At 47.9% G+C, this 20,904-nt stretch overlaps 2 protein-coding genes across 2 annotated transcripts in view; both read right to left on the bottom strand.

The window, feature by feature from the left end:
• Positions 1-16,933, bottom strand: part of LOC129842274 (rho GTPase-activating protein SYDE1-like) — a 31,629-nt gene extending 14,696 nt beyond the window's left edge. The window contains exons 1-5 of the mRNA XM_055910754.1: positions 16,687-16,933; positions 12,609-13,333; positions 11,949-12,180; positions 10,227-10,456; positions 6,019-6,145 (exon numbers count right to left, since the gene is read on the bottom strand). Coding sequence (XP_055766729.1) covers positions 6,019-6,145; positions 10,227-10,456; positions 11,949-12,180; positions 12,609-13,333; positions 16,687-16,933 — 1,561 coding nt within the window. The remainder of the gene's footprint in view (positions 1-6,018; positions 6,146-10,226; positions 10,457-11,948; positions 12,181-12,608; positions 13,334-16,686) is intronic.
• Positions 16,934-17,080: 147 nt separating this feature from the next.
• Positions 17,081-17,797, bottom strand: LOC129842268 (uncharacterized; the record flags this gene model as incomplete). The annotated part of the gene is made up of 1 exon (XM_055910747.1): positions 17,081-17,797. A coding segment is annotated over one exon (717 nt), but the record flags the coding sequence as incomplete, so codon positions are not given.
• Between the last annotated feature and the right edge of the window lie 3,107 nt (positions 17,798-20,904).

Raw genomic sequence — 20,904 nt, 5'->3', positions numbered from 1 at the left:
ACGCTACACACAAAGCTACCTAATTACTTCACACTGGAAGAAGCTACGCTACACACAAAGCTACCTAATTACTTCACACTGGAAGAAGCTACGCCACACAAAGCTACTTAATTACTTCACACTGGAAGAAGCTACGCTACACACAAAGCTACCTAATTACTTCACAGTGGAAGAAGCTACGCTACACACAAAGCTACCTAATTACTTCACAGTGGAAGAAGCTACGCTACACACAAAGCTACCTAATTACTTCACACTGGAAGAAGATACGCTACACACAAAGCTACCCTTTAAGAACAAATACAGTTTACTGAAACTACAGTTAATATTGAACAAGTAGCTCACAACATCCAAAACTACCGTGTGTAAAATGATCATACAGTATATAAATATGAGATGTTATAGACTACAAATGGCAAGAACAGATCACTTCGGGGGGGGTCATACAGTATATAAATATGAGATGTTATAGACTACAAATGGCAAGAACAGATCACTTCGGGGGGTCATACAGTATATAAATATGAGATGTTATAGACTACACATGGCAAGAACAGATCACTTCGGGGGGGGGGTCATACAGTATATAAATATGAGATGTTATAGACTACAAATGGCAAGAACAGATCACTTCGGGGGGTCATACAGTATATAAATATGAGATGTTATAGACTACAAATGGCAAGAACAGATCACTTCGGGGGGGTCATACAGTATATAAATATGAGATGTTATAGACTACACATGGCAAGAACAGATCACTTCGGGGGGTCATACAGTATATAAATATGAGATGTTATAGACTACAAATGGCAAGAACAGATCACTTCGGGGGGGGTCATACAGTATATAAATATGAGATGTTATAGACTACAAATGGCAAGAACAGATCACTTCGGGGGGGGGTCATACAGTATATAAATATGAGATGTTATAGACTACAAATGGCAAGAACAGATCACTTCGGGGGGGGGTCATACAGTATATAAATATGAGATGTTAAAGACTACAAATGGCAAGAACAGATCACTTCGGGGGGGTCATACAGTATATAAATATGAGATGTTATAGACTACACATGGCAAGAACAGATCACTTCGGGGGGTCATACAGTATTCAGACCCCTTGACTTTTTCCACATTTTGTTCCATTACAGCCTTTTTCTAAAATGGATGAAAATGTTTGTTTTCCTCATCAATCTACACACAATATCCCATAATGACATCACAATACCCCATAATGACATCACAATACCCCATAATGACATCACAATACCCCATAATGACATCACAATACCTCATAATGACAAAGCGAAAACAACACAAGTAAAGCGCCAATACAGAACTAAGATTGAATCCGACGACAATGACGTTGATGCTGATAGAGACTGGTGTAGGGGGATAGGGGACTGACCTGTGATGACGTTGATGCTGATAGAGACTGGTGTAGGGGGATAGGGGACTGACCTGTGATGACGTTGATGCTGATAGAGACTGGTGTAGGAGGATAGGGGACTGACCTGTGATGACGTTGATGCTGATAGAGACTGGTGTAGGGGGATAGGGGACTGACCTGTGATGACGTTGATGTCAGGATAGAGACTGGTGTAGGGGGATAGGGGACTGACCTGTGATGACGTTGATGCTGATAGAGACTGGTGTAGGAGGATAGGGGACTGACCTGTGATGACGTTGATGCTGATAGAGACTGGTGTAGGGGGATAGGGGACTGACCTGTGATGACGTTGATGCTGATAGAGACTGGTGTAGGGGGATAGGGGACTGACCTGTGATGACGTTGATGCTGATAGAGACTGGTGTAGGGGGATAGGGGACTGACCTGTGATGACGTTGATGTCAGGATAGAGACTGGTGTAGGGGGATAGGGGACTGACCTGTGATGACGTTGATGCTGATAGAGACTGGTGTACGGGGATAGGAGACTGACCTGTGATGACGTTGATGCTGATAGAGACTGGTGTAGGGGGATAGGGGACTGACCTGTGATGACGTTGATGCTGATAGAGACTGGTGTAGGAGGATAGGGGACTGACCTGTGATGACGTTGATGTCAGGATAGAGACTGGTGTAGGAGGATAGGGGACTGACCTGTGATGACGTTGATGCTGATAGAGACTGGTGTAGGGGGATAGGGGACTGACCTGTGATGACGTTGATGTCAGGATAGAGACTGGTGTAGGGGGATAGGGGACTGACCTGTGATGACGTTGATGTCAGGATAGAGACTGGTGTAGGGGGATAGGGGACTGACCTGTGATGACGTTGATGCTGATAGAGACTGGTGTAGGGGGATAGGGGACTGACCTGTGATGACGTTGATGTCAGGATAGAGACTGGTGTAGGGGGATAGGGGACTGACCTGTGATGACGTGGATGTCAGGATAGAGACTGGTGTAGGGGGATAGGAGACTGACCTGTGATGACGTTGGTGCTGATATAGACTGGTGTAGGGGGATAGGGGACTGACCTGTGATGATGTTGATGCTGATAGAGACTGGTGTAGGGGGATAGGGGACTGACCTGTGATGACGTTGATGCTGATAGAGACTGGTGTAGGGGGATAGGGGACTGACCTGTGATGACGATGATGTCAGGATAGAGACTGGTGTAGGGGGATAGGGGACTGACCTGTGATGACGTTGATGTCAGGATAGAGACTGGTGTAGGGGGATAGGGGACTGACCTGTGATGACGTTGATGCTGATAGAGACTGGTGTAGGGGGATAGGGGACTGACCTGTGATGACGTTGATGTCAGGATAGAGACTGGTGTAGGGGGATAGGGGACTGACCTGTGATGACGTTGATGCTGATAGAGACTGGTGTAGGGGGATAGGGGACTGACCTGTGATGACGTTGATGTCAGGATAGAGACTGGTGTAGGGGGATAGGGGACTGACCTGTGATGACGTTGATGCTGATAGAGACTGGTGTAGGAGGATAGGGGACTGACCTGTGATGACGTTGATGCTGATAGAGACTGGTGTAGGAGGATAGGGGACTGACCTGTGATGACGTTGATGCTGATAGAGACTGGTGTAGGGGGATAGGGGACTGACCTGTGATGACGTTGATGCTGATAGAGACTGGTGTACGGGGATAGGAGACTGACCTGTGATGACGTTGATGCTGATAGAGACTGGTGTAGGGGGATAGGGGACTGACCTGTGATGACGTTGATGCTGATAGAGACTGGTGTAGGGGGATAGGGGACTGACCTGTGATGACGTTGATGTCAGGATAGAGACTGGTGTAGGGGGATAGGGGACTGACCTGTGATGACGTTGATGCTGATAGAGACTGGTGTAGGAGGATAGGGGACTGACCTGTGATGACGTTGATGCTGATAGAGACTGGTGTAGGAGGATAGGGGACTGACCTGTGATGACGTTGATGCTGATAGAGACTGGTGTAGGGGGATAGGGGACTGACCTGTGATGACGTTGATGCTGATAGAGACTGGTGTAGGGGGATAGGGGACTGACCTGTGATGACGTTGATGCTGATAGAGACTGGTGTAGGGGGATAGGGGACTGACCTGAGATGACGTTGATGCTGATAGAGACTGGTGTAGGGGGATAGGGGACTGACCTGTGATGACGTTGATGTCAGGATAGAGACTGGTGTAGGGGGATAGGGGGACTGACCTGTGATGACGTTGATGCTGATAGAGACTGGTGTAGGGGGATAGGGGACTGACCTGTGATGACGTTGATGCTGATAGAGACTGGTGTAGGGGGATAGGGGACTGACCTGTGATGACGTTGATGCTGATAGAGACTGGTGTAGGGGGATAGGGGACTGACCTGTGATGACGTTGATGCTGATAGAGACTGGTGTAGGGGGATAGGGGACTGACCTGTGATGACGTTGATGCTGATAGAGACTGGTGTAGGGGGATAGGGGACTGACCTGTGATGACGTTGATGCTGATAGAGACTGGTGTAGGGGGATAGGGGACTGACCTGTGATGACGTTGATGTCAGGATAGAGACTGGTGTAGGGGGATAGGGGACTGACCTGTGATGACGTTGATGCTGATAGAGACTGGTGTAGGGGGATAGGGGACTGACCTGTGATGACGTTGATGCTGATAGAGACTGGTGTAGGGGGATAGGGGACTGACCTGTGATGACGTTGATGCTGATAGAGACTGGTGTACGGGGATAGGGGACTGACCTGTGATGACGTTGATGCTGATAGAGACTGGTGTAGGGGGATAGGGGACTGACCTGTGATGACGTTGATGCTGATAGAGACTGGTGTAGGGGGATAGGGGACTGACCTGTGATGATGTTGATGCTGATACAGACTGGTGTAGGGGGATAGGGGACTGACCTGTGATGACGTTGATGCTGATAGAGACTGGTGTAGGGGGATAGGGGACTGACCTGTGATGACGATGATGTCAGGATAGAGACTGGTGTAGGGGGATAGGGGACTGACCTGTGATGACGTTGATGTCAGGATAGAGACTGGTGTAGGGGGATAGGGGACTGACCTGTGATGACGTTGATGCTGATAGAGACTGGTGTAGGGGGATAGGGGACTGACCTGTGATGACGTTGATGTCAGGATAGAGACTGGTGTAGGGGGATAGGGGACTGACCTGTGATGACGTTGATGCTGATAGAGACTGGTGTAGGGGGATAGGGGACTGACCTGTGATGACGTTGATGTCAGGATAGAGACTGGTGTAGGGGGATAGGGGACTGACCTGTGATGACGTTGATGCTGATAGAGACTGGTGTAGGAGGATAGGGGACTGACCTGTGATGACGTTGATGCTGATAGAGACTGGTGTAGGAGGATAGGGGACTGACCTGTGATGACGTTGATGCTGATAGAGACTGGTGTAGGGGGATAGGGGACTGACCTGTGATGACGTTGATGCTGATAGAGACTGGTGTACGGGGATAGGAGACTGACCTGTGATGACGTTGATGCTGATAGAGACTGGTGTAGGGGGATAGGGGACTGACCTGTGATGACGTTGATGCTGATAGAGACTGGTGTAGGGGGATAGGGGACTGACCTGTGATGACGTTGATGTCAGGATAGAGACTGGTGTAGGGGGATAGGGGACTGACCTGTGATGACGTTGATGTCAGGATAGAGACTGGTGTAGGGGGATAGGGGACTGACCTGTGATGACGTTGATGTCAGGATAGAGACTGGTGTAGGGGGATAGGGGACTGACCTGTGATGACGTTGATGCTGATAGAGACTGGTGTAGGGGGATAGGGGACTGACCTGTGATGACGTTGATGCTGATAGAGACTGGTGTAGGGGGATAGGGGACTGACCTGTGATGACGTTGATGCTGATAGAGACTGGTGTAGGGGGATAGGGGACTGACCTGTGATGACGTTGATGCTGATAGAGACTGGTGTAGGGGGATAGGGGACTGACCTGTGATGACGTTGATGGTGATAGAGACTGGTGTAGGGGGATAGGGGACTGACCTGTGATGACGTTGATGCTGATAGAGACTGGTGTAGGGGGATAGGGGACTGACCTGTGATGACGTTGATGCTGATAGAGACTGGTGTAGGGGGATAGGGGACTGACCTGTGATGACGTTGATGCTGATAGAGACTGGTGTAGGAGGATAGGGGACTGACCTGTGATGACGTTGATGTCAGGATAGAGACTGGTGTAGGGGGATAGGGGACTGACCTGTGATGACGTTGATGCTGATAGAGACTGGTGTAGGAGGATAGGGGACTGACCTGTGATGACGTTGATGCTGATAGAGACTGGTGTAGGGGGATAGGGGACTGACCTGTGATGACGTTGATGTCAGGATAGAGACTGGTGTAGGGGGATAGGGGACTGACCTGTGATGACGTTGATGCTGATAGAGACTGGTGTAGGGGGATAGGGGACTGACCTGTGATGACGTTGATGCTGATAGAGACTGGTGTAGGGGGATAGGGGACTGACCTGTGATGACGTTGATGCTGATAGAGACTGGTGTAGGGGGATAGGGGACTGACCTGTGATGACGTTGATGTCAGGATAGACCTCTTCATTCAGGCTGACGGCAGCACTGTCCCTCTCAAACGCATCTCTCAGTTCCTTCTTCACTGCAGCTGAACCGCACAGCCGGTACAGACCCACCACCTACAGACAGACAGACAGACAGACAGACAGACAGACAGACAGACAGACAGACAGGCAGGCAGGCAGGCAGACAGACAGGCAGGCAGACAGACAGAGAGAGACAGAGAGACAGACAGACAGACAGACAGGCAGGCAGGCAGGCAGGCAGACAGGCAGACAGACAGACAGACAGACAGACAGACAGGCAGGCAGGCAGGCAGACAGACAGACAGACACCGACAGAAACAGACAGACACCGACAGAAACAGACAGACAGACAGACAGACACCGACAGAAACAGACAGACAGACAGACAGACAGACAGACAGACAGACAGACAGACAGACAGACAGGCAGGCAGGCAGGCAGACAGACAGAGAGAGACAGAGAGACAGACAGACAGACAGACAGGCAGGCAGGCAGACAGGCAGACAGACAGACAGACAGACAGACAGACAGACAGGCAGGCAGGCAGGCAGACAGACAGACAGACACCGACAGAAACAGACAGACACCGACAGAAACAGACAGACAGACAGACAGACACCGACAGAAACAGACAGACAGACAGACAGACAGACAGACAGACACCGACAGACACCGACAGACAGACAGACAGACAGACAGACAGACAGACAGACACCGACAGAAACAGACAGACACCGACAGAAACAGACAGACAGACAGACACCGACAGAAACAGACAGACAGACAGACAGACACCGACAGAAACAGACAGACAGACAGACAGACAGACAGACAGACTGTTTATTTGACCTCTACAGAGACACATATCTGTTTATTTGACCTCTACAGAGACACATGTCTGTTTATTTGACCTCTACAGAGACACATATCTGTTTATTTGACCTCTATAGGACACATATCTGTTTATTTGACCTCTACAGAGACACATATCTGTTGACCTCTATAGAGACACATATCTGTTGACCTCTATAGAGACACATATCTGTTTATTTGACCTCTATAGAGACACATATCTGTTTATTTGACCTCTATAGAGTACATATCTGTTTATTTGACCTCTATAGAGACACATATCTGTTTATTTGACCTCTATAGAGGTTTTCATGTAAATGAGGTGGGGGTTATTGTCCTGTGTATGAAACAGTGTAAATGAGGGGGGGGGGGGGGGGGGGTTATTGTCCTGTGTATGAAACAGTGTAAATGAGGGGGGGGTTATTGTCCTGTGTATGAAACAGTGTAAATGAGGTGGGGGTTATTGTCCTGTGTATGAAACAGTGTAAATGAGGGGGGGTTATTGTCCTGTGTATGAAACAGTGTAAATGAGGTGGGGGTTATTGTCCTGTGTATGAAACAGTGTAAATGAGGGGGGGGTTATTGTCCTGTGTATGAAACAGTGTAAATGAGGTGGGGGTTATTGTCCTGTGTATGAAACAGTGTAAATGAGGGGGGGGGGGGGGGGGGGGGGGGGGATATTGTCCTGTGTATGAAACAGTGTAAATGAGGGGGGGGGGGTATTGTCCTGTGTATGAAACAGTGTAAATGAGGTGGGGGTTATTGTCCTGTGTATGAAACAGTGTAAATGAGGGGGGGTTATTGTCCTGTGTATGAAACAGTGTAAATGAGAGGGGGGGGGGGGGGGGGGGGGTTATTGTCCTGTGTATGAAACAGTGTAAATGAGGGGGGGGTTATTGTCCTGTGTATGAAACAGTGTAAATGAGGTGGGGGTTATTGTCCTGTGTATGAAACAGTGTAAATGAGGGAGGGGTTATTGTCCTGTGTATGAAACAGTGTAAATGAGAGGGGGGGGGGGGGGGGGTTATTGTCCTGTGTATGAAACAGTGTAAATGAGGTGGGGGTTATTGTCCTGTGTATGAAACAGTGTAAATGAGGGGGGGGGGGGGGGTTATTGTCCTGTGTATGAAACAGTGTAAATGAGGGGGGGGGTTATTGTCCTGTGTATGAAACAGTGTAAATGAGGTGGGGGTTATTGTCCTGTGTATAAAACAGTGTAAATGAGGTGGGTGGGTGGGGGGGGGTTATTGTCCTGTGTATGAAACAGTGTAAATGAGGTGGGGGTTATTGTCCTGTGTATGAAACAGTGTAAATGAGGTGGTGGGGGGGGGGGGTTGTCCTGTGTATGAAACAGTGTAAATGAGGTGGGGGTTATTGTCCTGTGTATGAAACAGTGTTAATGAGGGGGGGGGGGGGGGGTTATTGTCCTGTGTATGAAACAGTGTAAATGAGGTACGGTTGTTGTCCTGTGTATGAAACAGTGTAAATGAGGTGGGGGGGGGGGGGGGGGGGGTTATTGTCCTGTGTATGAAACAGTGTAAATGAGGGGGGGGGGGGGGGGTTATTGTCCTGTGTATGAAACAGTGTAAATGAGGTGGGGGTTATTGTCCTGTGTATGAAACAGTGTAAATGAGGTGGGGGTTATTGTCCTGTGTATGAAACAGTGTAAATGAGGGGGGGGGGGGGTTATTGTCCTGTGTATGAAACAGTGTAAATGAGGGGGGGGGTGTTATTGTCCTGTGTATGAAACAGTGTAAATGAGGGGGGGGTTATTGTCCTGTGTATGAAACAGTGTAAATGAGGTGGGGGTTATTGTCCTGTGTACGAAACAGTGTAAATGAGGGGGGGGTATTGTCCTGTGTATGAAACAGTGTAAATGAGAGGGGGGGGGGGGGGGGTTATTGTCCTGTGTATGAAACAGTGTAAATGAGGGGGGGGGGGGGTTATTGTCCTGTGTATGAAACAGTGTAAATGAGGGGGGGGTTATTGTCCTGTGTATGAAACAGTGTAAATGAGGTGGGGGTTATTGTCCTGTGTATGAAACAGTGTAAATGAGGTGGGTGGGGGGGGGGGGGGGGGTGTTATTGTTCTGTGTATGAAACAGTGTAAATGAGGTGGGGGTTATTGTCCTGTGTATGAAACAGTGTAAATGAGGTGGGGGGGGGGGGGTTGTCCTGTGTATGAAACAGTGTTAATGAGGGGGGGTGGGGGGGGGGGTTATTGTCCTGTGTATGAAACAGTGTAAATGAGGTACGGTTGTTGTCCTGTGTATGAAACAGTGTAAATGAGGTGGGGGGGGGGGGGGGTTGTCCTGTGTATGAAACAGTGTAAATGAGGTGGGGGTTATTGTCCTGTGTATGAAACAGTGTTAATGAGGGGGGGGGGGGGGGGGGGGGGGGGGGGTTATTGTCCTGTGTATGAAACAGTGTAAATGAGGTACGGTTGTTGTCCTGTGTATGAAACAGTGTAAATGAGGTGGGGGGGGGGGGGGGGGGTTATTGTCCTGTGTATGAAAAAGTGTAAATGAGGGGGGGGGGGGGGTTATTGTCCTGTGTATGAAACAGTGTAAATGAGGTGGGGGTTATTGTCCTGTGTATGAAACAGTGTAAATGAGGGGGGGGGGTTATTGTCCTGTGTATGAAACAGTGTAAAATGAGGGGGGGGGGGGGGGGGGTTATTGTCCTGTGTATGAAACAGTGTAAATGAGGGGGGGGGGGGGTTATTGTCCTGTGTATGAAACAGTGTAAATGAGGTACGGTTATTGTCCTGTGTATGAAACAGTGTAAATGAGGGGGGGGGGGGGGTTATTGTCCTGTGTATGAAACAGTGTAAATGAGGGGGGGGGGGGGGTTATTGTCCTGTGTATGAAACTGTGTAAATGAGGTGGGGGTTATTGTCCTGTGTATGAAACAGTGTAAATGAGGGGGGGGTTATTGTCCTGTGTATGAAACAGTGTAAATGAGGTGGGGGTTATTATCCTGTGTATGAAACAGTGTAAATGAGGTGGGGGTTATTGTCCTGTGTATGAAACAGTGTTAATGAGGTGGGGGGGGGGGGGGGGGGGTTGTCCTGTGTATGAAACAGTGTAAATGAGGTGGGGGTTATTGTCCTGTGTATGAAACAGTGTTAATGAGGTGGGGGGGGGGGGGGGGGGGGGGGTTGTCCTGTGTATGAAACAGTGTAAATGAGGTGGGGGTTATTGTCCTGTGTATGAAACAGTGTAAATGAGGTGGGGGTTATTGTCCTGTGTATGAAACAGTGTAAATGAGGTGGGGGGGGTTGTTGTCCTGTGTATGAAACAGTGTGCTGTAAACTAACTAACCCTCAGTCCTCTCTTCTGGATCTCAGCCACACTCTTCTGTATGAGCAGAGGAACGGGGGCAGCAGTGTTCTCCTTGTCCACCAGGTGGCGCAGCTCCACTCCAAACACCATGGGAGGGTTGAGGTGGCAGGGTCGAGGGTCGGGGGGCTCCCACTGCTCCAGCAGGGTCAGCTTCACGTACAATAGACCCCTGGGCTCTAACTTAACGCAGATCTGCTGAGACCGAGAGGCTGGGGAAGGAGAGGGACAGAAGAGATAGCAGAAGGGGAAGGAGAGGGACAGAAGAGATAGCAGAATGGGAAGGAGAGGGACAGAAGAGATAGCAGAAGGGGAAGGAGAGGGACAGAAGAGATAGCAGAAGGGGAAGGAGAGGGACAGAAGAGATAGAAGAAGGGGAAGATGGGGACAGAAGAGATAGCAGAAGGGGAAGGAGAGGGACAGAAGAGATAGCAGAAGGGGAAGGAGAGGGACAGAAGAGATAGCAGAAGGGGAAGGAGAGGGACAGAAGAGATAGCAGAAGGGGAAGATGGGGACAGAAGAGATAGCAGAAGGGGAAGGAGAGGGACAGAAGAGATAGCAGAATGGGAAGGAGAGGGACAGAAGAGATAGCAGAAGGGGAAGGAGAGGGACAGAAGAGAGAGCAGAAGGGGAAGGAGAGGGGCAGAAGGGGAAGATGGGGACAGAAGAGATAGCAGAAGGGGAAGGAGAGGGACAGAAGAGATAGCAGAAGGGGAAAAAGAGGGACAGAAGAGATAGCAGAAGGGGAAGGAGAGGGACAGAAGAGATTGAAGAAGGGGAAGATGGGGACAGAAGAGATAGCAGAAGGGGAAGGAGAGGGACAGAATAGATAGCAGAAGGGGAAGGAGAGGGACAGAAGAGATAGCAGAAGGGGAAGGAGAGGGACAGAAGAGATAGCAGAAGGGGAAGGAGAGGGACAGAAGAGATAGCAGAAGGGGAAGATGGGGACAGAAGAGATAGCAGAAGGGGAAGGGGAGGGACAGAAGAGATAGCAGAAGGGGAAGGAGAGGGACAGAAGAGATAGCAGAAGGGGAAGGAAAGGGACAGAAGAGATAGCACAATGGAAAGATGAGGGACAGAAGAGATGGCAGAATAGAAAGATGAAGGACAGAAGAGATAGCAGAAGGGGAAGGAGAGGGACAGAAGAGATAGCAGTAGGGGAAGGACATGGACAGAAGAGATAGCAGAATGGGAAGGAGAGGGACAGAAGAGATAGCAGAAGGGGAAGAAGAGGGACAGAAGAGATAGCAGAAGGGGAAGGAAAGGGACAGAAGAGATAGCAGAAGGGGAAGGAAAGGGACAGAAGAGATAGCAGAAGGGGAAGGAAAGGGACAGAAGAGATAGCAGAAGGGGAAGAAGAGGGACAGAAGAGATAGCAGAAAGGGGAAGGAAAGGGACAGAAGAGATAGCAGAAGGGGAAGGAAAGGGACAGAAGAGATAGCAGAAGGGGGAGGAGAGGGACAGAAGGGGGGAATGAACAAGAGAAAGACAAATACAGTTGATTGACAGAGTGATTCCAGAAGATCAGGAACTAAGGATAGCTAAGATGCCTTCAGACAAAATAAAGTCCACTGGTATGGAAAAACCCTTTCTGCTGCACCCCTCACATTGCCAAGCATCAGTGAAGTGAACAATAACAACAGATAGACATAGAACTTCCTCTACTACGTTCATATGACTTGTAAACTCTCTGGTGCTCCTTACCTTTGAACAGAGGAGGTATGGACACAGCCCCCAGACAGCAGACCCTGTTCCTGGTCGCTGCTGTGGAGTCACTGCACTTCGTGGTGGTCGTCTCAGCCCCGGGGTAAGGGGTGAGCACCACCAGTTTCAACAGCCTGGCTCTCTCCAGCTCCAGGTTAAAGGTGTGGTTGAGGGGCAGAGAGCCCCCCCTGGAGGTGAGCAGGCCGGTACGGGCCCTGGTTACACCATCCACCTCGTGAACACAATTGGAAAATAAGTTACACTGTTTTGGTGTTACTCTCAATACATTGTAGACGGACGGACGGACGGACGGACGGACGGACGGACGGACGGACGGACGGACAGACAGACAGACAGACAGATAGGGAAGGAGACAGACAGACAGACAGATAGGGAAGGAGACAGACAGACAGACAGGGAAGGAGACAGACAGACAGACAGACAGACAGACAGACAGGGAAGGAGACAGACAGACAGACAGACAGACAGACAGACAGACAGACAGACAGATAGGGAAGGAGACAGACAGACAGACAGGGAAGGAGACAGACAGACAGACAGACAGACAGACAGACAGACAGGGAAGGAGACAGACAGACAGACAGACAGACAGACAGACAGGGAAGGAGACAGACAGACAGACAGTTTATTTAAAATCACCTGGATGGCACAGAACACCTCCTTACTGGCGTCCTGTTTAGGGGACCTCAGCAGTTTGTCCACCCCAACGAGATGCACCGTGAGCAGGCCAGAGACGCGTTGGGCGCACCGTGGCTGGTCCGACAAGCTGTAGACTCTGAACGAGCTCAGGTCAGATGTCATGGTCACTCCCTCCTGGCTGGAGTGGGGGGGTGGAAGAGGGGTGTTGTGGGCCGAGGAGGGCCCCCCTGGTACACCCTGGCCCTGTTTGGGCAGCAGCTCAGGTGAGTCTCCGTCGCTCAGGTAGCCCCCTTTACTGGCGGCAGAGGAACGTGCCCTGGAGGAGCGTCGTTGTGGTCTCGCCGGGGCCGACGTGTCCAGGTGGTACCTGCTGATCACCTCGTTGGACTGCTCCTTACGGACGTTTGGGGGCGATGTCCCCTCTCCACCTCCGTCCCCTCCTCCTCGGTCCGTCCCCTCCTTCCCGTGGCGATGGGAGCGCGAGGAGCGCAGGCTGAGTTTACGGCGGAGTTCCGGGAGTTTCTTCATCTTCATGGATAGGGATTTCCGTACCATTCCTGGGGATTTGATCCTGTCCATCATGCTGCTGGCCACGCCCCCTTTCTTCTGGGCCCCGGGGCTGTCTGAGGGGACTGACACACCCCCTCCGGAGCTGGAAACACCCCCTTCTCCACCTGCAACCCCGAAAGACTGCAGTTCCTCACTCTGGATCTGTTGAATTACATCTGAGATGGCATGGAGAGAGGAGAGATGATGGAGAGAAGAGAGGGATGGAGAGAGGAGAGAGATGGAGAGAGGAGAGAGATGGAGAGAGGAGAGAGGGATGGAGAAAAGAGAGGGATGGAGAGAGGAGAGGGATGGAGAGAGGAGAGAGATGGAGAGAGGAGAGAGATGGAGAAAAGAGAGGGATGGAGAGAGGAGAGAGATGGAGAGAGGAGAGAGGGATGGAGAGAGAAGAGAGGGATGGAGAGAAGAGAGGGATGGAGAGAAGAGAGAGATGGAGAGAGGAGAGAGATGGAGAGAGGAGAGAGGGATGGAGAGAGAAGGGAGATGGAGAAAAGAGAGGGATGGAGAGAGGAGGGGAATGGAGAGAAGAGAGGGATGGAGAGAGGAGAGAGATGGAGAGAGGAGAGGGATGGAGAGAGGAGAGGGATGGAGAGAAGAGAGGGATGGAGAGAGGAGAGGGATGGAGAGAGGAGAGAGGGATGGAGAGAGGAGAGAGATGGAGAAAAGAGAAGGATGGAGAGAGAAGGAGAGAAGAGAGATGTCATATAGCTACAGTAGTTATCTGTAGGTGACTACAGTACCTGTATCAGGTGAATCATGTGGCTACAGTAGTTATCTGTAGGTGACTACAGTACCTGTATCAGGTGAATCATGTGGCTACAGTAGTTATCTGTAGGTGACTACAGTACCTGTATCAGGTGAATCATGTGGCTACAGTAGTTATCTGTAGGTGACTACAGTACCTGTATCAGGTGAACCATGTGGCTACAGTAGTTATCTGTAGGTGACTACAGTACCTGTATCAGGTGAATCATATAGCTACAGTAGTTATCTGTAGGTGACTACAGTACCTGTATCAGGTGAATCATGTGGCTACAGTAGTTATCTGTAGGTGACTACAGTACCTGTATCAGGTGAATCATGTGGCTACAGTAGCTTGTTCTACAGTAGTTATCTGTAGGTGACTACAGTACCTGTATCAGGTGAATCATGTGGCTACAGTAGTTATCTGTAGGTGACTACAGTACCTGTATCAGGTGAATCATGTGGCTACAGTAGCTTGTTCTACAGTAGTTATCTGTAGGTGACTACAGTACCTGTATCAGGTGAATCATGTGGCTACAGTAGTTATCTGTAGGTGACTACAGTACCTGTATCAGGTGAATCATGTGGCTACAGTAGTTATCTGTAGGTGACTACAGTACCTGTATCAGGTGAATCATGTGGCTACAGTAGTTATCTGTAGGTGACTACAGTACCTGTATCAGGTGAATCATGTGGCTACAGTAGTTATCTGTAGGTGACTACAGTACCTGTATCAGGTGAACCATGTGGCTACAGTAGTTATCTGTAGGTGACTACAGTACCTGTATCAGGTGAATCATGTGGCTACAGTAGTTATCTGTAGGTGACTACAGTACCTGTATCAGGTGAATCATATAGCTACAGTAGTTATCTGTAGGTGACTACAGTACCTGTATCAGGTGAATCATGTGGCTACAGTAGTTATCTGTAGGTGACTACAGTACCTGTATCAGGTGAATCATATAGCTACAGTAGTTATCTGTAGGTGACTACAGTACCTGTATCAGGTGAATCATATAGCTACAGTAGTTATCTGTAGGTGACTACAGTACCTGTATCAGGTGAATCATATAGCTACAGTAGTTATCTGTAGGTGACTACAGTACCTGTATCAGGTGAATCATATAGCTACAGTAGTTATCTGTAGGTGACTACAGTACCTGTATCAGGTGAATCATATAGCTACAGTAGTTATCTGTAGGTGACTACAGTACCTGTATCAGGTGAATCATGTGGCTACAGTAGTTATCTGTAGGTGACTACAGTACCTGTATCAGGTGAATCATGTGGCTACAGTAGTTATCTGTAGGTGACTACAGTACCTGTATCAGGTGAATCATGTGGCTACAGTAGCTTGTTCTACAGTAGTTATCTGTAGGTGACTACAGTACCTGTATCAGGTGAATCATGTGGCTACAGTAGTTATCTGTAGGTGACTACAGTACCTGTATCAGGTGAATCATGTGGCTACAGTAGTTATCTGTAGGTGACTACAGTACCTGTATCAGGTGAATCATGTGGCTACAGTAGCTATCTGTAGGTGACTACAGTACCTGTATCAGGTGAATCATGTGGCTACAGTAGTTATCTGTAGGTGACTACAGTACCTGTATCAGGTGAATCATGTGGCTACAGTAGTTAGCTGTAGGTGACTACAGTACCTGTATCAGGTGAATCATGTGGCTACAGTAGTTATCTGTAGGTGACTACAGTACCTGTATCAGGTGAATCATGTGGCTACAGTAGCTTGTTCTACAGTAGTTATCTGTAGGTGACTACAGTACCTGTATCAGGTGAATCATGTGGCTACAGTAGTTATCTGTAGGTGACTACAGTACCTGTATCAGGTGAATCATGTGGCTACAGTAGTTATCTGTAGGTGACTACAGTACCTGTATCAGGTGAATCATGTGGCTACAGTAGTTATCTGTAGGTGACTACAGTACCTGTATCAGGTGAATCATGTGGCTACAGTAGTTATCTGTAGGTGACTACAGTACCTGTATCAGGTGAATCATATAGCTACAGTAGTTATCTGTAGGTGACTACAGTACCTGTATCAGGTGAATCATGTGGCTACAGTAGTTATCTGTAGGTGACTACAGTACCTGTATCAGGTGAACCATGTGGCTACAGTAGTTATCTGTAGGTGACTACAGTACCTGTATCAGGTGAATCATGTGGCTACAGTAGTTATCTGTAGGTGACTACAGTACCTGTATCAGGTGAATCATGTGGCTACAGTAGTTATCTGTAGGTGACTACAGTACCTGTATCAGGTGAACCATGTGGCTACAGTAGTTATCTGTAGGTGACTACAGTACCTGTATCAGGTGAATCATGTGGCTACAGTAGCTTGTTCTACAGTAGTTATCTGTAGGTGACTACAGTACCTGTATCAGGTGAATCATGTGGCTACAGTAGTTATCTGTAGGTGACTACAGTACCTGTATCAGGTGAATCATGTGGCTACAGTAGTTATCTGTAGGTGACTACAGTACCTGTATCAGGTGAATCATGTGGCTACAGTAGTTATCTGTAGGTGACTACAGTACCTGTATCAGGTGAATCATGTGGCTACAGTAGTTATCTGTAGGTGACTACAGTACCTGTATCAGGTGAATCATGTGGCTACAGTAGTTCGCTGTAGGTGACTACAGTACCTGTATCAGGTGAATCATGTGGCTACAGTAGTTATCTGTAGGTGACTACAGTACCTCTATCATATGAATCATGTGGCTACAGTAGCTTGTTCTACAGTATGTACCTGGGCCGTGTCCGTCTTGCTCTCTCCTACTGCAGGCTGAGCTGTCTAATGTGATGGCTTTGGTCTGATGGGCGCTGTCCGGGCTGGAGCCACCTGAAGGGCACTGGTTCTGGGTGGCATGACGCTCTAAACGGGAGGCCCCTCCACCTCCACCTCCTCCTCCACTCCCTCCTCCTCCTCCTCCACCCCCTCCTCCTCCACCGGTGCCAGGGCTCACCACCATCCCTGCCCGCCGCTGGCTCCTCATCTGAGGATCCCTCAAGGTCTCTGACAGACCCTCTGTCTCCCTCCTCCTCCATGGGTTCTCACTGTCTAACCTAAAACCCCCTCCACCTCCACCTCCTCCTCCTCCTCCTCCTCCTCCTCCACCCCCTCCTCCTCCTCCTCCACCTCCTCCTCCTCCTCCTCCCCCTCTTAAACGTCCTAAACCTCCGATGTCACGCAGCACGTCCTCCTCCTCTGGAATAGGGTTGTACCAAATGTTGTCGCCTTCTGTGCGTTGCCTCAGCTCAGGGAAGCAGGTGGGGTGGAGGCCTAGACGCGAGTAGGACTCGTCTGCAGCCTGGCTCTTTCCTGTGGACAGTACCCAGGCTCGGCTGCTCCTGTCCAGGGTCTGGAGATAGGCCCCGGACCCCGAGGACTTCACCATACAGGAGGAGACACAGATCTCAGCGTAACCTCCTATAGGGTTGGTGAGCTCTGGGACTGCGGTGTGAACAGGGGGAGGAGGCTCACAGAAGGAGGTGCTACATTGTCCCTGATGCTCCCAGTCTAAATCATCACACCTCCTTCTGTCCAGCCCGGCTTCCACTAACGTCTTCTGGCTCCAGGCCTGTTTGGAGGTTGAGACCTGGGCCTTTCCTGAGCTGCTATCCGAGTCACAAGCCCTGTAGAGCAGGCTGTGAGAGCCCTCTGTGCTGGGTGTGGAGGCCAGTTTGGTCCACTGCTGTTTCTTGGCCACTGTTATCTGGGTGCGTGGGGGGGTGGTGCTGTCCTCCGTTGGCGGGGTCGGGGGTTCGGTCTCCGCTGTCGTTACTGTTGACAACGATGAGGATGAAGAGCTTTGGATGACATCACTCTTCCCCTGGATGTCTGGAGGGAAACAACACAGTTACATTATCAGCATTATCCAGTCCAATAAAGACTGTATTATGGTCATTATCCAGTCCAATAAAGACTGTATTATAGTCATTATCCAGTCCAATAAAGACTGTATTATGGTCATTATCCAGTCCAATAAAGACTGTATTACGGTCATTATCCAGTCCAATAAAGACTTTATTATGGTCATTATCCAGTCCAATAAAGACTGTATTATGGTCATTATCCAGTCCAATAAAGACTTTATTATGATCATTATCCAGTCCAATAAAGACTGTATTACAGTCATTATCCAGTCCAATAAAGACTGTATTATGGTCATTATCCAGTCCAATAAAGACTGTATTACAGTCATTATCCAGTCCAATAAAGACTGTATTATGGTCATTATCCAGTCCAATAAAGACTGTATTATGGTCATTATCCAGTCCAATAAAGACTGTATTATAGTCATTATCCAGTCCAATAAAGACTGTATTACAGTCATTATCCAGTCCAATAAAGACTGTATTATAGTCATTATTATGGTCAATAAAGACTGTATTATAGTCATTATCCAGTCCAATAAAGACTTTATTATGGTCATTATCCAGTCCAATAAAGACTGTATTATAGTCATTATTATGGTCAATAAAGACTGTATTATAGTCATTATCCAGTCCAATAAAGACTTTATTATGGTCATTATCCAGTCCAATAAAGACTGTATTACAGTCATTATCCAGTCCAATAAAGACTGTATTATAGTCATTATTATGGTCAATAAAGACTGTATTATAGTCATTATCCAGTCCAATAAAGACTTTATTATGGTCATTATCCAGTCCAATAAAGACTGTATTATGGTCATTATCCAGTCCAATAAAGACTGTATTATGGTCATTATCCAGTCCAATAAAGACTGTATTATGTCATTATTATGGTCATTATCCAGTCCAATAAAGACTGTATTATGGTCATTATTATGGTCATTATCCAGTCCAATAAAGACTGTATTATGGTCATTATTATGGTCATTATCCAGTCCAATAAAGACTTTATTATGGTCATTATTATGGTCATTATCCAGTCCAATAAAGACTGTATTATGGTCATTATTATGGTCATTATCCAGTCCAATAAAGACTGTATTATAGTCATTATCCAGTCCAATAAAGACTGTATTACAGTCATTATCCAGTCCAATAAAGACTGTATTATGGTCATTATCCAGTCCAATAAAGACTGTATTACGGTCATTATCCAGTCCAATAAAGACTGTATTATGGTCATTATCCAGTCCAATAAAGACTGTATTATGGTCATTATCCAGTCCAATAAAGACTGTATTATGGTCATTATCCAGTCCAATAAAGACTTTATTATGGTCATTATCCAGTCCAATAAAGACTGTATTATGGTCATTATCCAGTCCATTAAAGACTGTATTACGGTCATTATCCAGTCCAATAAAGACTGTATTACGGTCATTATCCAGTCCATTAAAGACTTTATTACTTGGTATCAACATGTTGGCTTCATAAATACAAGACATTGACATGATGGGCAACGAGAGACGTTCCTAATGAAACGATGGGCAACGAGAGACGTTCCTAATGAAACGATGAGCAACGAGAGACGTTCCTAATGTAATGATGGGCAACGAGAGACGTTCCTAATGAAATGATGGCCAACGAGAGACGTTCCTAATGAAACGATGGGCAACGAGAGACGTTCCTAATGAAATGATGGACAACGAGAGACGTTCCTAATGAAATGATGACAACGAGAGACGTTCCTAATGAAATGACGGACAACGAGAGACGTTCCTAATGAAATGATGGACAACGAGAGACGTTCCTAATGAAATGATGGGCAACGAGAGACGTTCCTAATGAAATGACGGACAACGAGAGACGTTCCTAATGAAACGATGGGCAACGAGAGACGTTCCTAATGAAAAGATGACAACGAGAGACGTTCCTAATGAAACGATGGACAACGAGAGACGTTCCTAATAAAACGATGGGCAACGAGAGACGTTCCTAATGAAATGATGGACAACGAGAGACGTTCCTAATGAAATGATGGACAACGAGAGACGTTCCTAATGAGATGAGGGGCAACGAGAGACGTTCCTAATGAAATGATGGACAACGAGAGACGTTCCTAATGAGATGAGGGGCAACGAGAGACGTTCCTAATGAGATGAGGGGCAACGAGAGACGTTCCTAATGAGATGAGAGGCAACGAGAGACGTTCCTAATGAAATGACGGACAACGAGAGACGTTCCTAATGAAATGACGGGCAACGAGAGACGTTCCTAATGAAATGATGGACAACGAGAGACGTTCCTAATGAAATGATGGACAACGAGAGACGTTCCTAATGAAATGATGGACAACGAGAGACGTTCCTAATGAAATGACGGACAACGAGAGACGTTCCTAATGAAATGATGGACAACGAGAGACGTTCCTAATGAAATGACGGACAACGAGAGACGTTCCTAATGAAACGATGGGCAACGAGAGACGTTCCTAATGAAACGATAGACAACGAGAGACGTTCCTAATGAAATGATAGCAACGAGAGACGTTCCTAATGAAACGATAGACAACGAGAGACGTTCCTAATGAAATGATAGCTAACGAGAGACGTTCCTAATGAAATGATAGCTAACGAGAGACGTTCCTAATGAAATGATGGGCAACGAGAGACGTTCCTAATGAAATGATGGGCAACGAGAGACGTTCCTAATGAAATGATGACAACGAGAGACGTTCCTAATGAAATGATGACAACGAGAGACGTTCCTAATGAGATGAGGGGCAACGAGAGATGTTCCTAATGAAACGATGGGCAACGAGAGACGTTCCTAATGAAATGATAGACAACGAGAGACGTTCCTAATGAAATGATAGGCAACAGGAGAAGTTCCTAATGAAATGATGACAACGAGAGACGTTCCTAATGAAATGATAGCTAACGAGAGACGTTCCTAATGAAATGATGGACAACGAGAGACGTTCCTAATGAAATGATGGGCAACGAGAGACGTTCCTAATGAAATGACACACTCAACTAATAGAATAGTCCACTAAATTGAATGGCGGATAAACGAGTTAGTCAAGCTT

Source organism: Salvelinus fontinalis, unplaced genomic scaffold (assembly GCF_029448725.1).
Source record: "Salvelinus fontinalis isolate EN_2023a unplaced genomic scaffold, ASM2944872v1 scaffold_0028, whole genome shotgun sequence".
NCBI lineage: Eukaryota > Metazoa > Chordata > Actinopteri > Salmoniformes > Salmonidae > Salvelinus > Salvelinus fontinalis.
This window is presented reverse-complemented; position numbering and strand designations above follow the sequence as displayed.